The sequence below is a fragment of the Talaromyces marneffei genome, chromosome 1, assembly GCF_009556855.1.
Source record: "Talaromyces marneffei chromosome 1, complete sequence".
Lineage (NCBI taxonomy): Eukaryota > Fungi > Ascomycota > Eurotiomycetes > Eurotiales > Trichocomaceae > Talaromyces > Talaromyces marneffei.
Genome location: NC_072348.1, coordinates 2387922 through 2407170, shown reverse-complemented (window position 1 = coordinate 2407170; position 19249 = coordinate 2387922). Strand labels below are relative to the sequence as shown.

Sequence of the window (19249 nt, the reverse complement as noted above, 5' to 3'; positions counted from 1 at the left end):
TTGAGCACTGACTGGTATTTCTGTCAACGCACTTCTCCTTTTTAGCTGTAGCCTAGCCTGTCTGTCGGTATCGATTCGATTCCATTGAGCTCTGCCGAATTCCCCAGAGCCCGTGAGTGGTGGCATTTGTTGCTGCATACTCTGTAGTTACGCATGCTAAGTCAACAGCTGCAGATGATCCCATTTTACTCCATCTACTCCGTGCTCCATTACACCCACCACACCAAACAAGATCGTCCCCATTGCTAAAGAAGCGAGTGGCCTCGGCCGGGATATACGCATATTTCACGTCGAGCCTGATCAAGCTCGAATTACTAAGACCGTTGTCGTGGACATACCCAGTTGAACAACCCGTCAACCCGGCCCCGATAGATCTCGCCTTTATCAATTCGAAACCACTCAACCAATCCGGTCGGTTTTTTTTGCTCTAGCCGCGGCGGCATTCATGCAATCATCTCCTCGGATTGGGCGCTTCGAAGATTCTGGAGTGACAAGTCCCCGAAGCAACTGGCTGATTGATTGACTGAATAAATCACCGTGGCTGGGGAGGGACAACGCTCGACAGAACGACTGGCTATACTGGACAGAGACTCCACAGTGCACACACCACAGGAAGTCCAACGCATCTGCTGGCCAATGCCATTTAGCATCTAGGCAGAGCACTATTGGTTTTTCTTTTCTTCCAGCAGCTTATAGCCTTACTCTATTTTCCATTTTCCCTTTTCCATCTTTTCCATGCCCCGCGTGATCGTGCTTTGCTAGTTTTTTTGCTTTGCATTTGCATTTATTGGGGCTGGTTCCTTTCACATTTTCCACAAGTGGCTATTGTTTGTCTGTTCTTCAGCGTCAATTCATTCCGCAAGAGTACCGAGAGAAGAGAGAAAAAAGAAGAGGGAAGAAAGGTTCTACCACTTTCGTCGTAGTTCGATCCCGCTCCCGCCCGCGCGAGCCATACAAAATATTTCCACTCTTGTCCAATGGTGCTCCATCAATTCTTTTCCAAATCAGCGTCGCCCGACAAGGAGAAGAAAAAAGACAAGGACAAAGACAAGGACAAGGAGCGAAAGCCGAAATCCAGAGACGACTCTTCGCCCAAACGAAAAGACACAAAATCAAAAGGCCGCCCCCGGAGTAGCGACCTCGGCTTGGACCTGGACGGCATCAGTATTCCCGTTCCAGATTCTCCTCCTCCGGCCTTCTCGCCTTCTTCTCTCTCCAGTTCTCCGCAAAAATCTGCCTCATCATCGCCTCGCAAATCCTCTCCTACGAAAACTACTCTTCCCTACCCGAATCTACGACCTCCGCACAGCCGTTCCTCCTCCACGACAACATCCAAGTCCGCATTTTTCTCTTCGAACCGCAACTCGCGCAGCGAAGACTCGCATCCGTTGAATCTTCCACCAGACGAGCTCCGTCGACATCTTTCCGCCATGGCTGCTGCTAGGGACGACAGCATGCGGAGCTCCATGGATATTGACCAGGATACCACATCATCCTCTCAGACAGAGCCCACTTCCATGAGCACAAACGGAACGCAAAATGGCGACACTGATCGCAGTCCGACCCCGCCTCCTCATCGTTCTCCTCCTCCCAACAGCGACGGTGGAGAGTCGCACAAATTAGCCGGAAATAAGTTTTATAAGCAAGGAGACTACGAGCGAGCCATACAAGAATACAATAAAGGTTAGTATCTAGATTTGCCTTCAAAAACATGGGCACGTGCTAAATTTTTTTTTCTCTCCACGGTTTCCAGCTCTCGAAGTCAACCCAAACTCTTCCATTTTCCTTTCCAACCGTGCTGCGGCGTTTCTCTCTGCCAACCGATTTATTGAAGCCTTGGATGATGCACAGCGTGCGCTGGAGCTTGACCCAGAAAATTCCAAAATCATGCACCGGTTGGCCCGCATCTTAACAAGCTTGGGCCGTCCGGCAGAGGCTCTCGATGTGCTGTCGAAAGTTCAACCTCCCGCATCCGCCAAAGACCGTGCCAATGCCGAGACCATGCTACGACACATTACTCAAGCCGAGGATTCCCTGAACCATGGCAAGGGCGGATCGCTGGTGGTTTTTGCCATCGAGCAAGCCCGACAAATGCTCGGCCCTGGCGTCAAGACCCCGCGCAAGTGGCAGCTTATGGCTGGTGAGGCCCAATTGAAGATTGGGAATGACAATGGCTACGGTAAAGCACAGGATGTGGCCATAGCGCTGCTCCGGGAGAACAGCCAAGATCCCGATGCACTGTTGCTTCGTGCGAGAGCATACTACGGTCAGGGCGACAATGAGCAAGCAGTCAAATATACCAGGATGAGTCTCCAACTCGACCCAGACAATAAAAAGGCCTTCACTTTGCTGCGACTGGTGCAGAAACTGGTCCGCACCAAGGACGAAGGCAACGCGGCCTTCAAGGCCAAGGACTACAAACGTGCAGTAGAGCTGTACACTCAGGGTCTTGAGATCGACCCAACCAACAAGGACACAAACTCCAAGTTACTTCAGAACCGTGCTCAGGCTCAACTAGCGTTGAAGGATTATGAGAAAGCAGTAGAAGACTGCACAGAAGCCCTCCGTCTTGACCCCAGCTATATCAAGGCTCAAAAGATCCGTGCCAAAGCTCACGGCGCCGCAGGAAACTGGCAGGAGGCTATCAAGGACTACAAGAATGTAGCCGAAATCAACCCTGGCGAGAAGGGTATCCAAGAAGATATTCGCCATGCCGAGTTTGAGTTCAAGAAGAGCCAGCGAAAGGACTATTACAAGATTCTCGGTGTTGAGAAGGATGCTTCGGAGAATGAAATTAAAAAGGCATACAAGAAAATGGCTATTTTGTACCATCCTGACAAGAATCCCGACTCGAGTGATGAGAAGTTCAAGGAGCTTGGTGAGGCGTATGAGACTTTGATTGATCCTCAGTAGGTTCCCTCGAGCACTGGACTTTAACGAATGCATTTGCTGACAGATAATTAGGAAACGTGCCGCATATGATAATGGCGACGACCTCGTTGATCCATCCGAGATGTTTGGACGCGGCGGTTCACCTTTCGGCGGTATGGGTGGTGGTATGGGCGGTATGGGAGGAATGGGAGGCATGCACGGAGTCAACATCGACCCCAATATTCTCTTCAACATGATGAATGGCGGAGGAGGTGGTGGATTTGCTCATGCTGGCGGCAACCCATTCGCTGGCGCTCAGGGTCGTGGTGGCGGATTCCAAGGATTTCAATTCTAGATGACTCGATAAAGTCTCCACCTCGCAGGTGTGCCTATGAACGAAATCCGTTGACACCGTATCACGAAAGTGTGCGTCAACTGTCTGCTACAGACAGTGCCTTAGCTATGGTTACTCACTCCCTTTTTTGCAACCCATCGTCAGAAGTTCTCGCCATCGATCAGCTGACCCGAGCGAGTCCCAAAACTGAATTTTGGGATACCTAACCCCTTTCATTCAATTTCTTCAGCATGAACTGGTCAATAGATTGTTATATCTTGTCGCCATGTTTGTGCTTGTATGTATGATATGCTTTTCTTCTCGGGATATTCTCGGGCATATTATCCGGCATATTATCCGGCATGTGGCGCAACTCCTCACCCCAATTTTGAAAAACTTCTTGTTGTTTTCCCCCCCCTATATTGTTGCATGAGGAACATAGATTGGCGTTTCTTTTCTTCATCATGAAATGTTAGTCTTTTATGGCCATGTCATGTGTCTCATGTTCTTCTGTTCTTCTCATTTGGTACATATTTTATTAGATTATAGCTTCTTAACAATTAGAATTTGAGGTCTATCAAATCGACGTCTTGTATAACTGGGACTGCAAAAATGGACAGCCTCGCATTTTTTATAGGAAAGCTCTTGATATGAAGACTGTTGCCAGACTCTGCAAAAGCAGATTAGATAGAATGTTGACTTTTTAATCATTATATGAGGTTCTTCTCGGTGCACAAAAACGGCGCGGTCTTTATTCATATATCATAACTACATGCTCTATCGTCTAGAACATACCCCAGACTTAGATTGACAGAAGATCTACATCTTCCAACACCAACAAGAGAATCAATCCCTCAACCTTGGACAACTGGCCTAAATATGCTCCCGATGATCAGTTTTCGAATCAACAACTTGTACCGTTTTCTCATTCCGATCATCATTATCAGACAATTTCTCATTATTCGCCGTCGCCAGACGCTCAATTTCCTCATCCATACGAATATATTCCTCCGGTCTTTCGAGTTGAGTGGCGGCTATCCAACTCGTTAGCATTCACCAAAACACATGCATAAAAAAAAAAAAAAAAGAGAGAAAGAAAGGGCGCAGACTCACTCTTATTCCAAGCAACAATAATACCCGGCTTCGTCTCAAAGAATCGATCAATATCCTCCAACGTCCTATTCGCCGTCTCTGGATAAAATAGGTACGTAATAGGGATGAAACTGAAGCAGATGCAAGCCCAGATAATCCAAAATTTCCAGCCGAGATTCGCGATTCCGGGAGGCGTCACTTGGACGACCATGTAGTTCATTATCCAGTTTGTGGCCATTGCGAGAGAAGAACCCTTTGTACGCATTTCGAGGGCGTTGATTTCGGTTGGATATAGCCTGTTCGTCATATATTAGACCACGATACTTTTTTTTTTGTTCTTCTTCAGTGTGAGGATAAAAGACGAACCAAGGAACACCCAAGACACCCAATCCAAAGCTAGCAAAGAACACGAAGAAGAACGAAACAGCTACAATGCCCAATTTGTATGAGTCTCCACGCCCTGTATCCGAGATTGCGAGCACAATGGCAATAACGACCCAGCACGTACAGCACGCCGCAGCAGAGTACATCATGACTTTTCGACGGCCGAATCGCTCAATGACAAAGTATGCGAGACACGAGAATAGGAGGTAATCGACACTCCCGGCAGCGGCGAGAATGCGGGAGAGCAGCTCACTGATGCCCAGAGCATTGATGAAGACGTAGGACATGTAGTAGCTTGTGATGTTGATGCCGGAGATTTGGTTCATAGCTTGCATCCAGGCGCCGAGGATCATGCGACGGAGGACGCCGGAGGGACCTATATATCATTCGTCAGTGTCGTTTCCTTTCTTTGTCGAAGATAGGAGAATTAATGGGATATACCTCGTCCGGTAAGTAATTGACCCCATGTATAAGTCGCCACATGCTCACGATCAAGGATATCCTTGATAATATTAAACTGCGATGTGACCGATGGAGAATCGGGCGTTGCGCCGTCACCCTGCAGGGCAGCAATGACTTCTTTCGCTTCGTCGTATTTGCCCTTGCGGATCAAGAGACGAGGAGAATCAGGAAGGAAAGGGCAGAGGGCGTAAATGATAAGTGTGAAGACGATTTGGAATGCGAGGGGGAAGCGCCATGCGACACTGCCGGAGAGGAAGGAGAATCCTAGTGTGAGCCAGTTGGAGAGCGAGAAGCCGGTGATACAGTTTGCCTGTAAAAAATGTCGAGTCAGTTTGGGAATATACAACGAATGATGATGCGGATGACGAACCATTTGGATTATAATGAGCTTTCCTCTGCTGCGCATCTTGCTAGTTTCGGCCTGCCATACACCGGCAGTAGCTGTATTCATTCCTGTAGGTCCGCGGGCGTTCAGCAAGTCTCCGAGAGATTGATTTGAATGCCAAAGGAGGAATACGCACCCGTTCCCAGACCAGCAACAACCCTCCCAACCATCATCTGCGCCACACTAAAAGAAGCAGTCTGTATCACAGCGCCCACCGCAATCACCGTACTTCCAACAATCACTTGACGCGGTCTGCCCAAAATATCACCAGTCAAAATGGTGGACATGGCGCCCACGAAACAGCCGAGATTGTACACGGATGTCATTGTCGCTTGCATGTTAGAAGATGGGTGGTCCATTGTTTTGAGAAAGTTTTCGCCGATGATGACGTTGCCAAAGACTCCCTGCTACATATTAGCACTGGAAACGAAATGACTTCGCAAAACTTGGAGAATACTTGGTCATAGCCGTAGAAGATAAGGACTGTAGACGTGGCGATGGAGATCCATACCGTGAGGGCATCGCCGGAGCCGCCCCAGTATTTCCGGGCCATTTTGAAGATATAGAAGCTCAATTGGTGCGTGATCAAGTGGAAGAAAAGAAAATAAGAAACCGGTATGCAATTACAGAGTCTAAGGTAAATAATCAAATATGCAGCAGTCAACCAAGACTGTCTGTCCTGTGGGTAGATTGGATTGAACAAGACAAGGGAATCGATCGAGCCGGGCCCATTCCTGACTTATGAATGCACCCATGCCTGGACATGGATACCCTCTTTATATAGATAAGAAGCACACGTCCAACACGGAGCTGCTCCGTAAAGAAGAAAACATTCCAAAGCACGGAAAGTATTCCGATTGAAGCCAAACTTTCTTTACGGATGTACTCCGTAGCGAGCACGCCCTGATTTGGAGTCAAGGGGCGGAGAGATCTGCCCATCAGATATGCGTTAATATGTATGATTGGATTGAGGTTAAATAAAAAACCCCTCAATTTTGAAGTTTCTCCTCAGGCAAGAGGAACCGCTCGCTGTTTTCCCCGTGGGGTAGAGTGCGTATACCCACCTTTGTTTGATTTGGGGAGAATCTGGGCAGGGCGTATGGGGTAGGTGAGCCGAGACAATCTGAGCGGCTGAGCCGCTCGTCAAGAACGATAGCCAACTTTGATCGCATTAGGAATGATTTGCAGAGTCAAGAGTCTTGGTGCTGGCTATTAGGCAGGTCTGGCGAGTTGAATGAATCTAGGTAGGCTACCTAGGTATGGAAATACGAGATGCCTTCTTTTATTCATATAGAATGATGACCTCGATTGGTCAATGGTCAATAACATTGAAATTACATGTATCAGTCTGTGTTCAAACAACGCGATAAACCCGAATTAAACTTCGACAATTAATACTCGCGAAGATTATACACTTCAAAGTCTTCCGACTCCTCAACTGGAATCAATCCATCCTTGACACAGAACTGGACAGAACCAGAGCCCGCCGACTCAAGGACGACATCCATGTCACCGCGACTTCCGGGCCATCCGTGCTTGTTATCATCGCTGTCAGGATACTTGACACCCACAGCATGTCCCTGAGTCTGTTCTCTGACTTCAAGGCCATCGCCTCCGAGTCTTATCAAGCCTGACTGAGTAAATGCCTCGACATGACCGGCCCAGGACTGGGGGTACTTGACTTGGATACTTCCAGACTGGCTGATGTGCGACGATGAAGAGGCCGATGTCCCTCCCATACCAGTTTGGTATGTATTGTCTGAGGTATCGATAATGAGAGGCTCATTCAAGGAAATATCCTGAGCGCCGCTCTCCGTCTCAGTGGTCAATGTGGCATGGACAACTTCATCGGCTGACACCACAGGGGCAAAGGAAGCCGAAATATGTCCAGACTGCGTTTTCAAACTGGCAGAAGTGGTGAAAATGAGCCTGCCATTGATCGAACCGCTCTGAGTCTTGATCTCCACTTCATAGGGGCGATACGGAATCTGTCCCTTGACCCGGGAGATACTCGTCGCGCCCGAAGTCTTCAAGTAGTCGAGGTCAATAATGTTGTCGACTTTCTTGGTGTTGCCATTTTCAAAGGTGGCAATGGCGTCTATACTATATTGCAAAACGGCGACTGAAACAGTGCCAGCGTCGGTTTCTATAATGAGCCGGGCTGGTTCGTCGGGCTTCTTCGGGTCTGCTGGCTGAGGGTCGACAAGGATATTGACGCTTCCTGAGGTCGTTTTGATGTAAAGCAGGTCATAAAGAGGGTAACGACCAAAGACGGCAGTTGAACCTGTGTTGAGGATAATCTGGCGACCGTTGTGCAGCTCCTCCGAAGAGTGGTCTGAGAAGACAGTTGGTATTGATTCCTGTAGGACCGATCAGTCAGCTTCTGTCCTGTGATGCTCTAGGGAAGATGGACATCGCCTTACCCTTCGGTGCTTCACACACATCCTCGTAACAAAAAACGAGAATAGTCCAAAGAGGAATATAAACTTTATAAACATCGCAATACGTTTCCGTACACGACGCTTCTTGTCGCATTGCCCCGATGCTCTCCGGCACCGACGACGACCAACGCAACCACGTCGTTTGCATCTATTTTCTTCTCCATTATCTTGACCCGGCTCATCTTGTGGCAACTGACCCTTTTCAAGATGAGTGGTCTCATACTCCGTATATTCAGGTAGGCTTTTAGTATCCGCTTCTGCATCTACATCCATGGTCCCCTTGCCCTCAAGGACTGGTGGGTCGTTATAAACGGTTGATCCGGACAGGGAAGCCGAATCAGATTCTGAGTAGACGAGATGCTCGTAGGAGTCTGATCTCGAAAGATCATCGTCGCTCAGGAGTGGGGTTTTTGCGTTCTCTGGGTGGTTTGCCATTGTGGCTAGTATATCCCTCATCAACTCAAACAATGCTATGAACAAGTCAATTGATATATTCCTCTCTATTGTACGGCGTAGTCAGAGAGAGCCATGATCTTTATGCTGAGTTGTTATCAGGCAGCCATGTTTCTGTACGACGAATTTATCAGAAGAGGCTGTGTCTGTTTTGGAATGGTAATACGGCAGCCTGCTCATATTGTACAGCCGTTTATGTCTGTATTTCAGCGTATGGTCATTTATGAATCATACAATCCGGGCTATCCGCAGCCAGCATCGTATCTGATTGATTGTTGGATGACTACTAGTAGTACTCCCCTCAAATGTTCTAGGCTGGTTGTACAGTGGTAAGCAGATTGATCATATTATGTGCATGGATTCAGTAAACTATCTACATCTTAGTCGCTGTAGGTATATGGGCTAATATTCAACAATATAAACGCGAAATGGCAAGGGGAATCGTAAACAATGTCGTTGGGTAGGGGATGGTCTGTACAGGAAACTCCTCCAATGGTGATAACAAAATAGCAACAAACTCAGATGATGTAGCTGGGAAATTTCATCGCTAATGACAGAGCAATGCAAAGGCCATACTTCAAATGCTCTCGTGGGGGAAGTGTCCGAAATTGATAAACAGAGAAAGAATAAACAGACAAACCCTCGCTAATAGCCAAGATTCGTCAGATATGCGTTGGCTTCGTTCTTCGAAAGCTCTGATTGGCTCAGGTGGCGTGCTTGAGATCCAGATTTGAGCTTCTTGAACCCCTGAGTGACTTTCCACACCTCAGCTTCTGTGAGCACAAAGACATATCTTTTGCCTTCTTGATCACGAACACTGGCACGAACAACCTGTAGACCTCGAAGTTTGATCGTCTGTATTTGCCATGTTAGTAGTCTGTCGATATTTTAAGTAATCATAGGATAGAGCACACACCTCAACCGACTTCAATGTCCACGCCTTCACATCCCATTCTCTTTGTGCAACGCCCCGAACGTCATCGTCAATGAACAGGCCTTCTGTAGTGATCCTCAAAACCAGCCCATCGGTGACAGATCCTTGTCCAGAGACCAACTGTGCGATTGGAGACTTCTGAAAGGCATTGTTGAAAAGATACACACCGCGAATAATGACTTTGTCTGGATCCTTAGTCATATACGGTCCACGATGAGACGGTGGAGGTGTTGTTCGTGCCGTGGATTGTGATGGAGCATAAGAAGATTCAGAATAAACAGAGGGCGCCGATGTGCCATACGGTCGTCGTGGCCTGTCGTAAGGCCGGAAAGAATAGGCATCGTCATCGACGTCGGCAGCCCTTGCTGATGGTGGCGGAGGCTTTTGCGGAGAGGGAGTTCGCGGAGTAGGAGCCGAAGCAGTCGAAGGGGCTGGGGCTGCGCTAGGAGGAGGAGCTTTACTGGCCTCTTTGGCCTTTGCAGCGGCCTCTTTCGCGGCAGCAAACTTTTTGGCGGCAGCTTCTTTGGCCGCGGCAAATCGCGCTGCTGCCTCTTTCTTCGCAGCCTCCTTAGCAGCAGCCTCTTTTTCTGCCGCCTCCTTTCTCGCTTTCTCCTCTCGTTCTTCTGTCTCTTTTCTAGCCTTTTCCTCTCGTTCCGTTGCTTCTCTTCTGGCTCTCTCCGCCCGTTCTGCCTCTTCCCGTCTGATGCGCTCCTCCCTTTCGGCGGCTTCTCTTGCTGCCCTTTCTCTGATTTCCTTTTCTGCAGCTGCTTTGGCTGCCGCAGCTTCTCTCTCAAGCTCTTCCTTGCGCTGTTTTAATTCCCTCTCCATGGCTTCGCGCTCCTGCTGCCTCCTTCTTTCAGCCTCTTCCGCTTCACGTTTCTTTCTATAAGCTTCCATCTTTCGTCGAATTTCTTCTTTGCGCCTCGTCTCTTCACGGGCTCTCTCCCATTCTGCTTCTGCTTTCTTTGGGTCTTCCTTTGGAGTACTGTTATGTGTGTTGTTCTGAGCATTGTTTTGCGCATTATTCTGAGGGGTATCCTGGGGAGCACTATTCGGTTGGGCGCCATGATTGTTGAATGGCGGTGGTTGTGATGCTCCTCCAGGATTATATTGACCGCCGGCATTGTTGTATTGAGCATTTGGAGCTGGTCCTCCACTTGGGTAGGGTCCTCCTGGATTTGGCTGTGCACCACCGTACTGGAAGCCATTGGCAAATCCTGCGCCAGGTCGCGGTCTGCCCGATGAACTGCCGTTCATGCCGCCTCTATCGTTCTGTAATGTGCCAAAGTACCAGCCAGCGAAGCCAACCGCGACAACTAACAATATAATACCCACACCTCCAGGTGCGTTTGATTTCGAGATTGCCGCAAGCCAAGTCTTCGCCAACGGCTGTAATTGAACCCACAAAACGACAATTGCCAAGGTAGACAACGAACCCGCAATGAAGCTGTTGCGATGACAGTTTAACGATGGTAAATAAAGAAATCCTCCGCCGGCAGAATGAGGCGGTATCACAAAAATATCGTAGGGACCGTCGGGCAAATCCGTCGATTTTCGATATCTCGGAGTCCCTTCAGTAGTATTTGGATTTGCGCCATGCGGCGGGGGAGGTGGTGGCGGTCCGTCCATGGCTACAGGCTGATGCTGTTATACTCTGACTCGGAGCTGGTTGTACGACCGTGACTGCAGTATATATACTTCCTCCTCTTCCCCGTCTCCTTTTCGCAATGGTTGCAAATCCCCACTCACAGACTGGGTGTCTGCTTTTCTTCCGACCCGGAAAGACAAATATGGAAATTATGACGGCGAGAAAATGTTACTGTTGACTTCATATTCACTGCGACATAGGTAGGCACTGGGGCGGTAGCCCTTCAGTGCATCTGGAGTTGCTGCCTGGTACAGATAAGCGCGATCTTTATGGGATGCGGTATCAACGTATGTAATAGTGATTATATCGTTTGCCGAAATATTTGCGAATCGTTGTAGAACGATGGAATTTATCTCCGACTCTGGAATGTGTCTTGAGTGACGGGACACTTCGCAAGTGTACGCGGACTCTCTGGATTGTATGCGGAGGTATTTGTGGCTTTCTTGGCGATATATTGAGGTATGACTTTGTCTTTGTCAAGAATTCGAGTTTGTAACGTTAGACGGCCGTTGAATAGGAGAAGAGGAATGCGGATGAAAGTGGATAGGAGGAGATTCGAGTAGGTGGATGAGTTTGCGAGACAAGACGTGGAAAGAGTGAGAGGCGGAAGGAACGAGACAGCAGCCCCTCTAACTCCTTAGGCTCTTTTTCTTTGCTTTTTCTTTTTCCTTTTTTGGCTCTTTTAACTCACCTACGCCGAGAGTGCGTACTTTCTCCTGAGCATTTGAGCATTCAGCTGCGGTGGGCCTTGACTCCAATTGTCGACTAATTTGCCTAGAGACTCGGATAATATCTGACTAGTAGTTCGGGATAAATTACACTTCAGAAAAGCACTCAGAGTTCACCCCAAGCTGCCTGATGGTTTTTTCTGGCTCAATTCTTTATACACAACTTGACCATACTGTTTGGCAAAGCTTCATTTGCTCCGTTTGTGCGTCGTTCGAAAATACTAAAAGAGAGGAAGAAGAGATGAGTCGCACCGGGCGCCTTCTGTTTGTTTTGATTTTCCTGTTTGCGACTCGGGTGGGCTAACAACCGTCAGTCACGTTTCGCCTTAGTCCTCTTTGAGACGCGCTCTGTAACAAATCATTACGGACAAGACTAGTTCATTCAACTTCATTGTCCATACTCCGTAGTTACTCTTCTTATTTCGCCCTGACAAATTGGATCTATTTCCTCCCGTTTGGCGGGGAGTTCATTGAAAAGCCTAAGGACTAGAATAGAGACCGAATACGTGGCAGCTGCGTCTAATTCAATAATTTCGAACAATCAGTGCCCTCATTGGACCGAGAAGCTGCATTATCGCAGTCTTGTCACAGATGGGAGATCCAATCACACAGCGCATGGTCACCCTGGCAACGCTAATGTTGAACATACTACAGTAGTTAGTTGCTCTGTACGGAGTATGTACATAGTTAACTAGTTAGTTAGTTAGAGTTAACTTATGGAATACGTAAATACGTACTATCTATGATACTCCGTAGAATCATACCATAGAGACAGGCTAACCCGGCCCGCTCCCGCCGAACCACTCAGTCAGAGTCAGTCGAGGCCACTATACACTAGCATACCTACTCCGTACAAGTAGTACCTTTGTAATTGATTGATTTGAGCGTATTTGAGGCGTATTCGAAATAAATTACACCATCAACATCAACATGGTCATCAGCTTGTCAACACTTCTTTCCTGCCCCATGGTTCGCATCGACATCCATGGATGTCAATGACACTAATATTCCTGAACACCTGAGGTGTTCATGCCCTGCTAATAATTATGGGCATTCCTAGCAAGCTAAGCAGTTCTCAGATGTTTTGTATGCTCTCTCAGTACCGAGCAGTGCTGATTGTCTTGTCGCATAACTCTGCTGCCTACTCTATCAGCGTATGATGACGAGTGCTACTCATATTATATATGTAGAAGGCAATGTTGTCCCCTTCTTCATACGAATGAGGCATCGCTGTTCACGTGGCCTTCGAACGAGAAGCAATTGTGACCTCAGGGCTCAATCGTCACATGATTTAACAATTCGTTCAACGAAACGTGTATGACTCGGAATGATAATTTTAATGACAGCATGACTAGATCCTCATCATGATTCGAAAATATGAACTGATCTTATTGCACATTTTATTCCGGAATATCTCGTTGACTCCACGTGGAGCACGAGCAGAGTAGAATGTATACGGCAGCCTTACGTTACAGGCAGAACGAATGCCAAGCCGCCGTGATTGGACAGCCTGGTCGGTGTGTCAAGCCAACCGTCGGACGGCGCCCATCACGTCGCTGGATCATCGACATAGATCACAGGCATCCAACCAAGCGGAGCTGGAGCTGCTGCTGGTACCTGCTCGCTCAACCTTTTATTTCCGTCTTGCTGTTCAATTCTACTTTGCGTAATAATTTTTCTTTTCTTTCTTTCTGATCTTTATATCTCCGATCAACACACAACCTCCGCATCAATTAGAAGCTCGCATCTGCCTGTCCAGCGGGCCCCCTCTATGTTACAATAATTGCCGGGACTGCATTTCCTCCTCCTCCTCCTTCCCCTTCCCCTTCTCCAGGGTCGAGGGCTACCACTCGATTCAACATGGCCTCGTATCACTCACAAGCGCAATCTCGCTCTGCTCACCAAGCAGTCAACGCTGTCTCAATGACTGCCTCCGCGCCAGCTGGCACCTTCGTGCCAGGCACCAAAGTGCAAGTAGGCAACCACCGAGTGGTAATTGAAAAATATCTGTCCGAAGGTGGATTCGCACATGTATACGTCGTCAAACTCCCGCACCCCGTTGACGGTGTGGAAACCGCGGTCTTGAAGCGAGTGGCCGTCCCCGATAAGACAGCGTTGGCGGGCATGCGGACCGAAGTCGAAACAATGAAGAAGTTGAAGGGCCACCGACACATCGTTACCTATATTGACTCCCATGCGTCACAGCTGAAAGGTGGCGGATACGAGGTCTTTCTTCTTATGGAGAATTGCCAAGGAGGTGGCCTTATAGACTTTATGAACACTCGTCTGCAACATCGTCTGACCGAGCCGGAGATTCTGAAGATATTCTCTGATGTATCTGAAGGAGTGGCATGCATGCACTATCTCAAACCACCACTCCTGCATAGAGATCTCAAGGTCGAAAATGTTCTTATATCGCTGTCGTCGGGCAAGTCGCCGTTGTATAAACTATGTGATTTTGGCTCCACGGCTCCTCCTCGACCGGCCGCCACGTCTGCCGCAGAAGGCAGACTGATTGAAGACGATATCCAACGGCATACCACAATGCAATACCGCAGTCCCGAGATGATCGATGTTTACCGAAAGCAGCCCATCGACGAAAAGAGTGATATTTGGGCACTCGGTGTTTTGTTATATAAGCTGTGCTATTATACGACCCCGTTTGAAGATGTGGGCCAGATGGCTATTCTCAATGCTAGCTATAAGTTCCCATCATATCCGAACTTTTCTGATCGCCTTAAAAGGCTCATTGGTGAGTTCATTCATATGATATTACTTATTGGCTGTACTCAGTGACTAATTAATTGGTTTCTGTAGCCTCAATGTTGCAAGAAGATCCTCGAAAACGGCCGACGATATATGGTGTTTTGAAGGAATCGTGCAACATGCAAGGCAAAGAAGTTCCAATACGCGACGTAAGTTAAGTTTCCCAAAAAGAAGTGTTGCACAAGCTGACCCTGGCTTTCGCTCGGTCTTCAGATCTATGCCGAGCGTACTCAGTCCGAAGCCCGCCGTAACCAAGAACTGCCTCCGCCTCCTCCTTCTACCGAAGTACCACGCGTGGGTGCTGTCTTCTCACCTCCGATGCAAGAGACCCAGATCATACCCGAAATAGCACCGATGCGAAGAGGTCGTCCGTCGAAACCTTCATCGCAACAAACTTCAGCGCATCCAAGTCCTTCTCCCTACCGCGCGAAATCAAATGACCCATTTGCCACTCTTGATGGCAAGAGAAACAGCCAAAATGCAGATGAACTCGCGGCTCGATTTCCAACCCTCGATCAGTTCTCCTTGCTACATGAAAAGGGCGACAAGTTTGAATTCGAGCCGACCACCGACAAGAAACCTGAGGCAGATGATCTTTCTCAGCGGGTAACCAATGCACTGGCTGATGATGCATTCGTTAAGCCTGCTTCTCCCTACTTGCCGACAAAGGAAGAGGTAGAAAGCCATAGAGACGTTTCGGCATCTGTTGCTGAACAAGCACAGAAGCGTCGATCCCCCAGTCTCAAAGCGGAAGAACCGTCATTACGAAGAGCCTCTTCTCAGCGACCAACCATGATATCAACTGGTACAATGACAGAAAGCCCGCCCCCAGCAATTTCAGAGAATCGAACATCTATAAGTCGGCCACCTTCGAGTCGCCCAATCTATAAGTTTCCGCCTCCATCGCAAGACCGGCAACCTGAACGACCATGGACTAGTGAAACCGACAGGCCATCAACAGGTTTAGGGACTGTGCCTTCTCAGACGACTACGATACAGGTGGTGGAGCCTAAATCCCGGGTGTCATCTGAGGACAACTCACGGTCTCAGAGCTCTACTCGACCGTCTATTGAGATGTCGAGACCTCCATTCCGTGACTTGGACGATGCTATGAATCGTCCAAGGTCTGCAAATTCTCGTGTTCGACCTTCTAGCGTGCATCTTGGGGGAAGGTTTGACCCAACATCTTCGAGAGACTCGATGTTACGTAGCCCTGCTCTGGATGCGCGGCGTCCGGATTATGAAGGTGGAGAGCCACTGAAGCATGCCCGGACGGACGGAGATTATGATGGTGAACGAGGAAACATAACCTCCGAGGTAGATTATCTACGAGCGCGTGAGGAAGAGGAGGCTGCTCGAAGGAAAGAGAAACGTCTGAGCGGCGGGTCAAAACACGTCAAACGCTCGAGTTTATCATCGCTAGCGATTTCAGGAAAGGGTCTTCTTGCGGGACGATTTGGCGATGCTTTTCGTCGGTTTGAACAGAATACTTCAGACAACAAGAGTCGCACTCCTTCTCCGAGTGAGGTAGACAAACAATTGACTCCTATTGCCGGGTCTGAGGCTACGGATGACCGAAGTGACGATGACGCCCTGGGCTCAGAGGCAACAGATATATCTCCTGAAATGAGACGAGAGTTGGAACGCAGGCGGCTATCACAAGAGGAGAAACGAGTAGCCAACGCAGCCGCGGAGTATCGACTTCGAGTTGCGGGACGAGGAACTGGGGGACGAGAGGGAACCAAATCGCTAGTCATTCAAAATAGAGTCCAGTCACTTCTTCAGGATAACAGTCGACCTGCACCTAAGACTGCGTCCGGATATGGAAAATACACCAACTCCGAGTCAGACGGGCCTGCACAAGCATCAGAGTCCAGTGATAGAGAATATGCGCCGCGATTGCCTACCAGACCTAAACCTCCACCAAAGGATATCAGAAGCACTCCGTCTTTGACAAAGATCAACACCCCCGGCGGCTCCGCTCAGCCCACAAAGGCAACCCCTGTTGAGACAATACCCTCACAACGCACGGCTCAACGGCCAGTGGCACCTCCAAAGCCCAAGAAACTGCAGACCGGAGGAAGTCGTTCAGATGAGCGTGTTCCTCCAACATCGTCTTCCGGAGCTGACCCAACAAGTCCTACGGAAGACTGGGAGAAAAATTTCAGTCGACGGTACCCAAGTCTTTCGGGGCTTGAAATGGTTGAGACCGAGATTGATGTTCCGAAACTATCTTCCATTCGCACGAGAGAAATATAATTCCGAAACTTGTTTTGGCCATTGTTCTTTGTGAAATTATTCAGCGCATGGTTCTATGCATATGTACATACATGAGACCAATATATATATATATATATATATATAACCATATATGAGAAAACGTGCGACGTTTCGACGCATATATGCATCCATCTTTTTGTACAGCTATAAGTTAATGAACCATGATTACGCGCTCACAGTTGTGATAATAGAGTTCTACCTAGGCATCAATTGATAGTCTCTTACAGCAACTTCAGGCTCATATCGTTTTCTTAGAGATGTATTTTGTTATAGATCACGCTTTTGTTGCCTTTGGAGGTGATGGAGTCCACACAGTATGCTTGTAGGGTTAGATCTCCCACGGCAGTTCTAATTAGTACAGACAAATTGGAGGTGGTCCATAAAGACGGAGTATCGGAGCTTGAGACAACTGAGATTCCCAACCTTCTGTATAGGTAATAAATTCCCCAAGACTTTGCAGAAATCTTAGTAACAGAATTGCTTATTGTTGATATCACACGTTGTCCAAGCCAGAGTCCAGCGTACCCCAATAAAACAATAGGGTTAGGGCTAGGGCCTATCTCTTATCAGATAAGCCAACACCAACCATATTAGGCTAGTGTCCATCCATAGGTATCCATCTTCTCTCCGCTTTGAGCAACTACTTAACTTTCAACTTTTGCAACGACAAGTCGATAATGCGTTTTGAGACAATCAGCCGAGAAAATAGGTGATTGTACATATTCTCACGAGACAATATTACGGGTTGTCAACCTGCACAATGGCGCCTGTGGCACTGAATACGGTGGAAAGTGAGTTTCGTCCTGATGATGAAAGTTGATATGATCCATACTGACGAACTTATCTGTAGACGAAGTGAAGGATGTGATTCAACATCTATTCGAGATCCAATCGGCCGTCCACGGCTATCTAGGCCCCGAGACTCAGATTGAGTTGGTCCGAAAGATGTATGCACACCTACAGGAAGAAGACAACTTATCATTACTGACTGACGTTACTACCTACTAGAAAAAACCTCACCATCGCCCTCAACACCCTCTCAAGCGACACAAAGCCAGACCCATCCATCAACTCCGAAACCTACAATACCAATAATTCAACAACAAACCGCGACGACCCGCCCGTCGCAAGCATCCAACTCCCGCCCGAGATCATAGATTACGTCGACGCCGCGCGAAACCCCGACATCTATACGCGCGAATTCGTCGAATTGGTGCAACGTGGGAATCAAGATCTCAAGGGCAAGAAAGAGGCATTTGCGAGTTTTAGGGATGTCTTGGCTACGGAGATGAGGAGCGCAATGCCCGAGTGTCGGCGGGAGGTTGACCGGGTTGTTGCGAATACGGCTGGCCCGAATGGGGGTGCTTGAAGTGGCGGTTTGATATTTGCTGCACTTTGCGAGGCGTTTCGGGATATACTACTGTTCTTTTTTTTTTTTTTTTTTCGGATGATAAACGGATGATACCTACCAATGGGACTATTTGAGGCGTATGAGCTTTTGCGTTTTCTGCTTGTTTCGTTAATCATCCGCATAGTCACTAGTGAGACAAAATAGGCCGAATGCGAGGTCATACCAAGTTCAAAATTGCCGAAGGAATTCGTTAAATCATCGCTAATACTGAGATAGCACACTGCATGTTGCATACCGGCACCATAACTATGGGATGAGGTAACTCGCGATTTCTAACCGCTTTTGTCATTCCCTCACATGACTCGGCCTCCTCCCTTCTATTCCTGAATCCCTCCTCCCTCTTACCTTCATTCTATGATTCTACTCATATAGGAAAACCAGATCGGCAGAACAGCGCGAGAGCCACGAGAAAGAAAGAAACTCGGAACACATGATGTCAGATCAGCTGTGGATTCACTGGATTCAGGCGTACCTTGCTGGCTTGCTCCGTGTCTAGCGCTTCTCCACACAACAAACACACGGACCGACACATAAGTAGGAAGCTGAACAACTCAGCGACTCACAGTGCTTGGAATTGACTGATGGACCCCAAAGAGAGACTATGTCTTTACTTAGCGAGACCCCGCATTGGCGTCGTTCTTTTATTCAGGATCTGTCTTTGACAGTCGCCCAAATCTCGGTGCAACCATGGATCGTAGGGTTGGTATCTTACGTACTAACGAAAGTTACTAAGTAGTGTAGCTGTTGTCATATTCCTCAAAATCCCTCGAGGGAACACGGGCAAGCAAGGCTGCATACTGGATATGATCTGTACGGACTAGTCAAGATTCTGATCCTGGCGGCAGACTTTTTGCTCTTTGCAGCCAGTGAGGCGTGGAACACCGACACTGCCTCTGTGCGCTTGCGAGGCGTAGTCCATCAGCAACCGTACGACTCGTGGTTATTGGAATCCTGGGGGACTGGTCTTTGACCTGTTATCCTCAGACTCTAGAACTTTGGCCACAATTGTCGAATGCAGAAATTCGAAGAGGCTTTTTTGTATTTTGTGTCTTCTGTCTTT

General features: G+C 48.2%; 6 protein-coding genes across 6 annotated transcripts; 3 read left to right on the top strand and 3 right to left on the bottom strand.

Moving 5' to 3' along the window:
* Positions 1-977: 977 nt before the first annotated feature.
* Positions 978-3226, top strand: EYB26_000890 (uncharacterized protein; the record flags this gene model as incomplete). Its single annotated transcript, XM_054260204.1, has 3 exons — positions 978-1683; positions 1754-2909; positions 2965-3226. The coding sequence occupies 3 exons, from the start codon at positions 978-980 to the stop codon at positions 3224-3226; spliced, it is 2124 nt and encodes a 707-aa protein (XP_054116179.1).
* An 852-nt stretch (positions 3227-4078) lies between these two features.
* EYB26_000889 (uncharacterized protein) lies at positions 4079-6081 on the bottom strand (the record flags this gene model as incomplete). The annotated part of the gene is made up of 7 exons (XM_054260203.1): positions 4079-4239; positions 4319-4593; positions 4664-5057; positions 5123-5453; positions 5514-5596; positions 5665-5932; positions 5986-6081. The coding sequence occupies 7 exons, from the start codon at positions 6079-6081 to the stop codon at positions 4079-4081; spliced, it is 1608 nt and encodes a 535-aa protein (XP_054116178.1).
* An 838-nt stretch (positions 6082-6919) lies between these two features.
* On the bottom strand, positions 6920-8404 carry EYB26_000888 (uncharacterized protein; the record flags this gene model as incomplete). The annotated part of the gene is made up of 2 exons (XM_054260202.1): positions 6920-7888; positions 7952-8404. 2 exons carry the CDS (start codon positions 8402-8404, stop codon positions 6920-6922), a joined length of 1422 nt encoding a protein of 473 aa, XP_054116177.1.
* Positions 8405-9067: 663 nt separating this feature from the next.
* Positions 9068-10985, bottom strand: EYB26_000887 (uncharacterized protein; the record flags this gene model as incomplete). Its single annotated transcript, XM_054260201.1, has 2 exons — positions 9068-9277; positions 9339-10985. 2 exons carry the CDS (start codon positions 10983-10985, stop codon positions 9068-9070), a joined length of 1857 nt encoding a protein of 618 aa, XP_054116176.1.
* Positions 10986-13592: 2607 nt separating this feature from the next.
* On the top strand, positions 13593-16757 carry EYB26_000886 (uncharacterized protein; the record flags this gene model as incomplete). Its single annotated transcript, XM_054260200.1, has 3 exons — positions 13593-14484; positions 14550-14647; positions 14712-16757. 3 exons carry the CDS (start codon positions 13593-13595, stop codon positions 16755-16757), a joined length of 3036 nt encoding a protein of 1011 aa, XP_054116175.1.
* A 781-nt stretch (positions 16758-17538) lies between these two features.
* EYB26_000885 (uncharacterized protein) lies at positions 17539-18147 on the top strand (the record flags this gene model as incomplete). The annotated part of the gene is made up of 3 exons (XM_054260199.1): positions 17539-17569; positions 17629-17725; positions 17787-18147. The coding sequence occupies 3 exons, from the start codon at positions 17539-17541 to the stop codon at positions 18145-18147; spliced, it is 489 nt and encodes a 162-aa protein (XP_054116174.1).
* Between the last annotated feature and the right edge of the window lie 1102 nt (positions 18148-19249).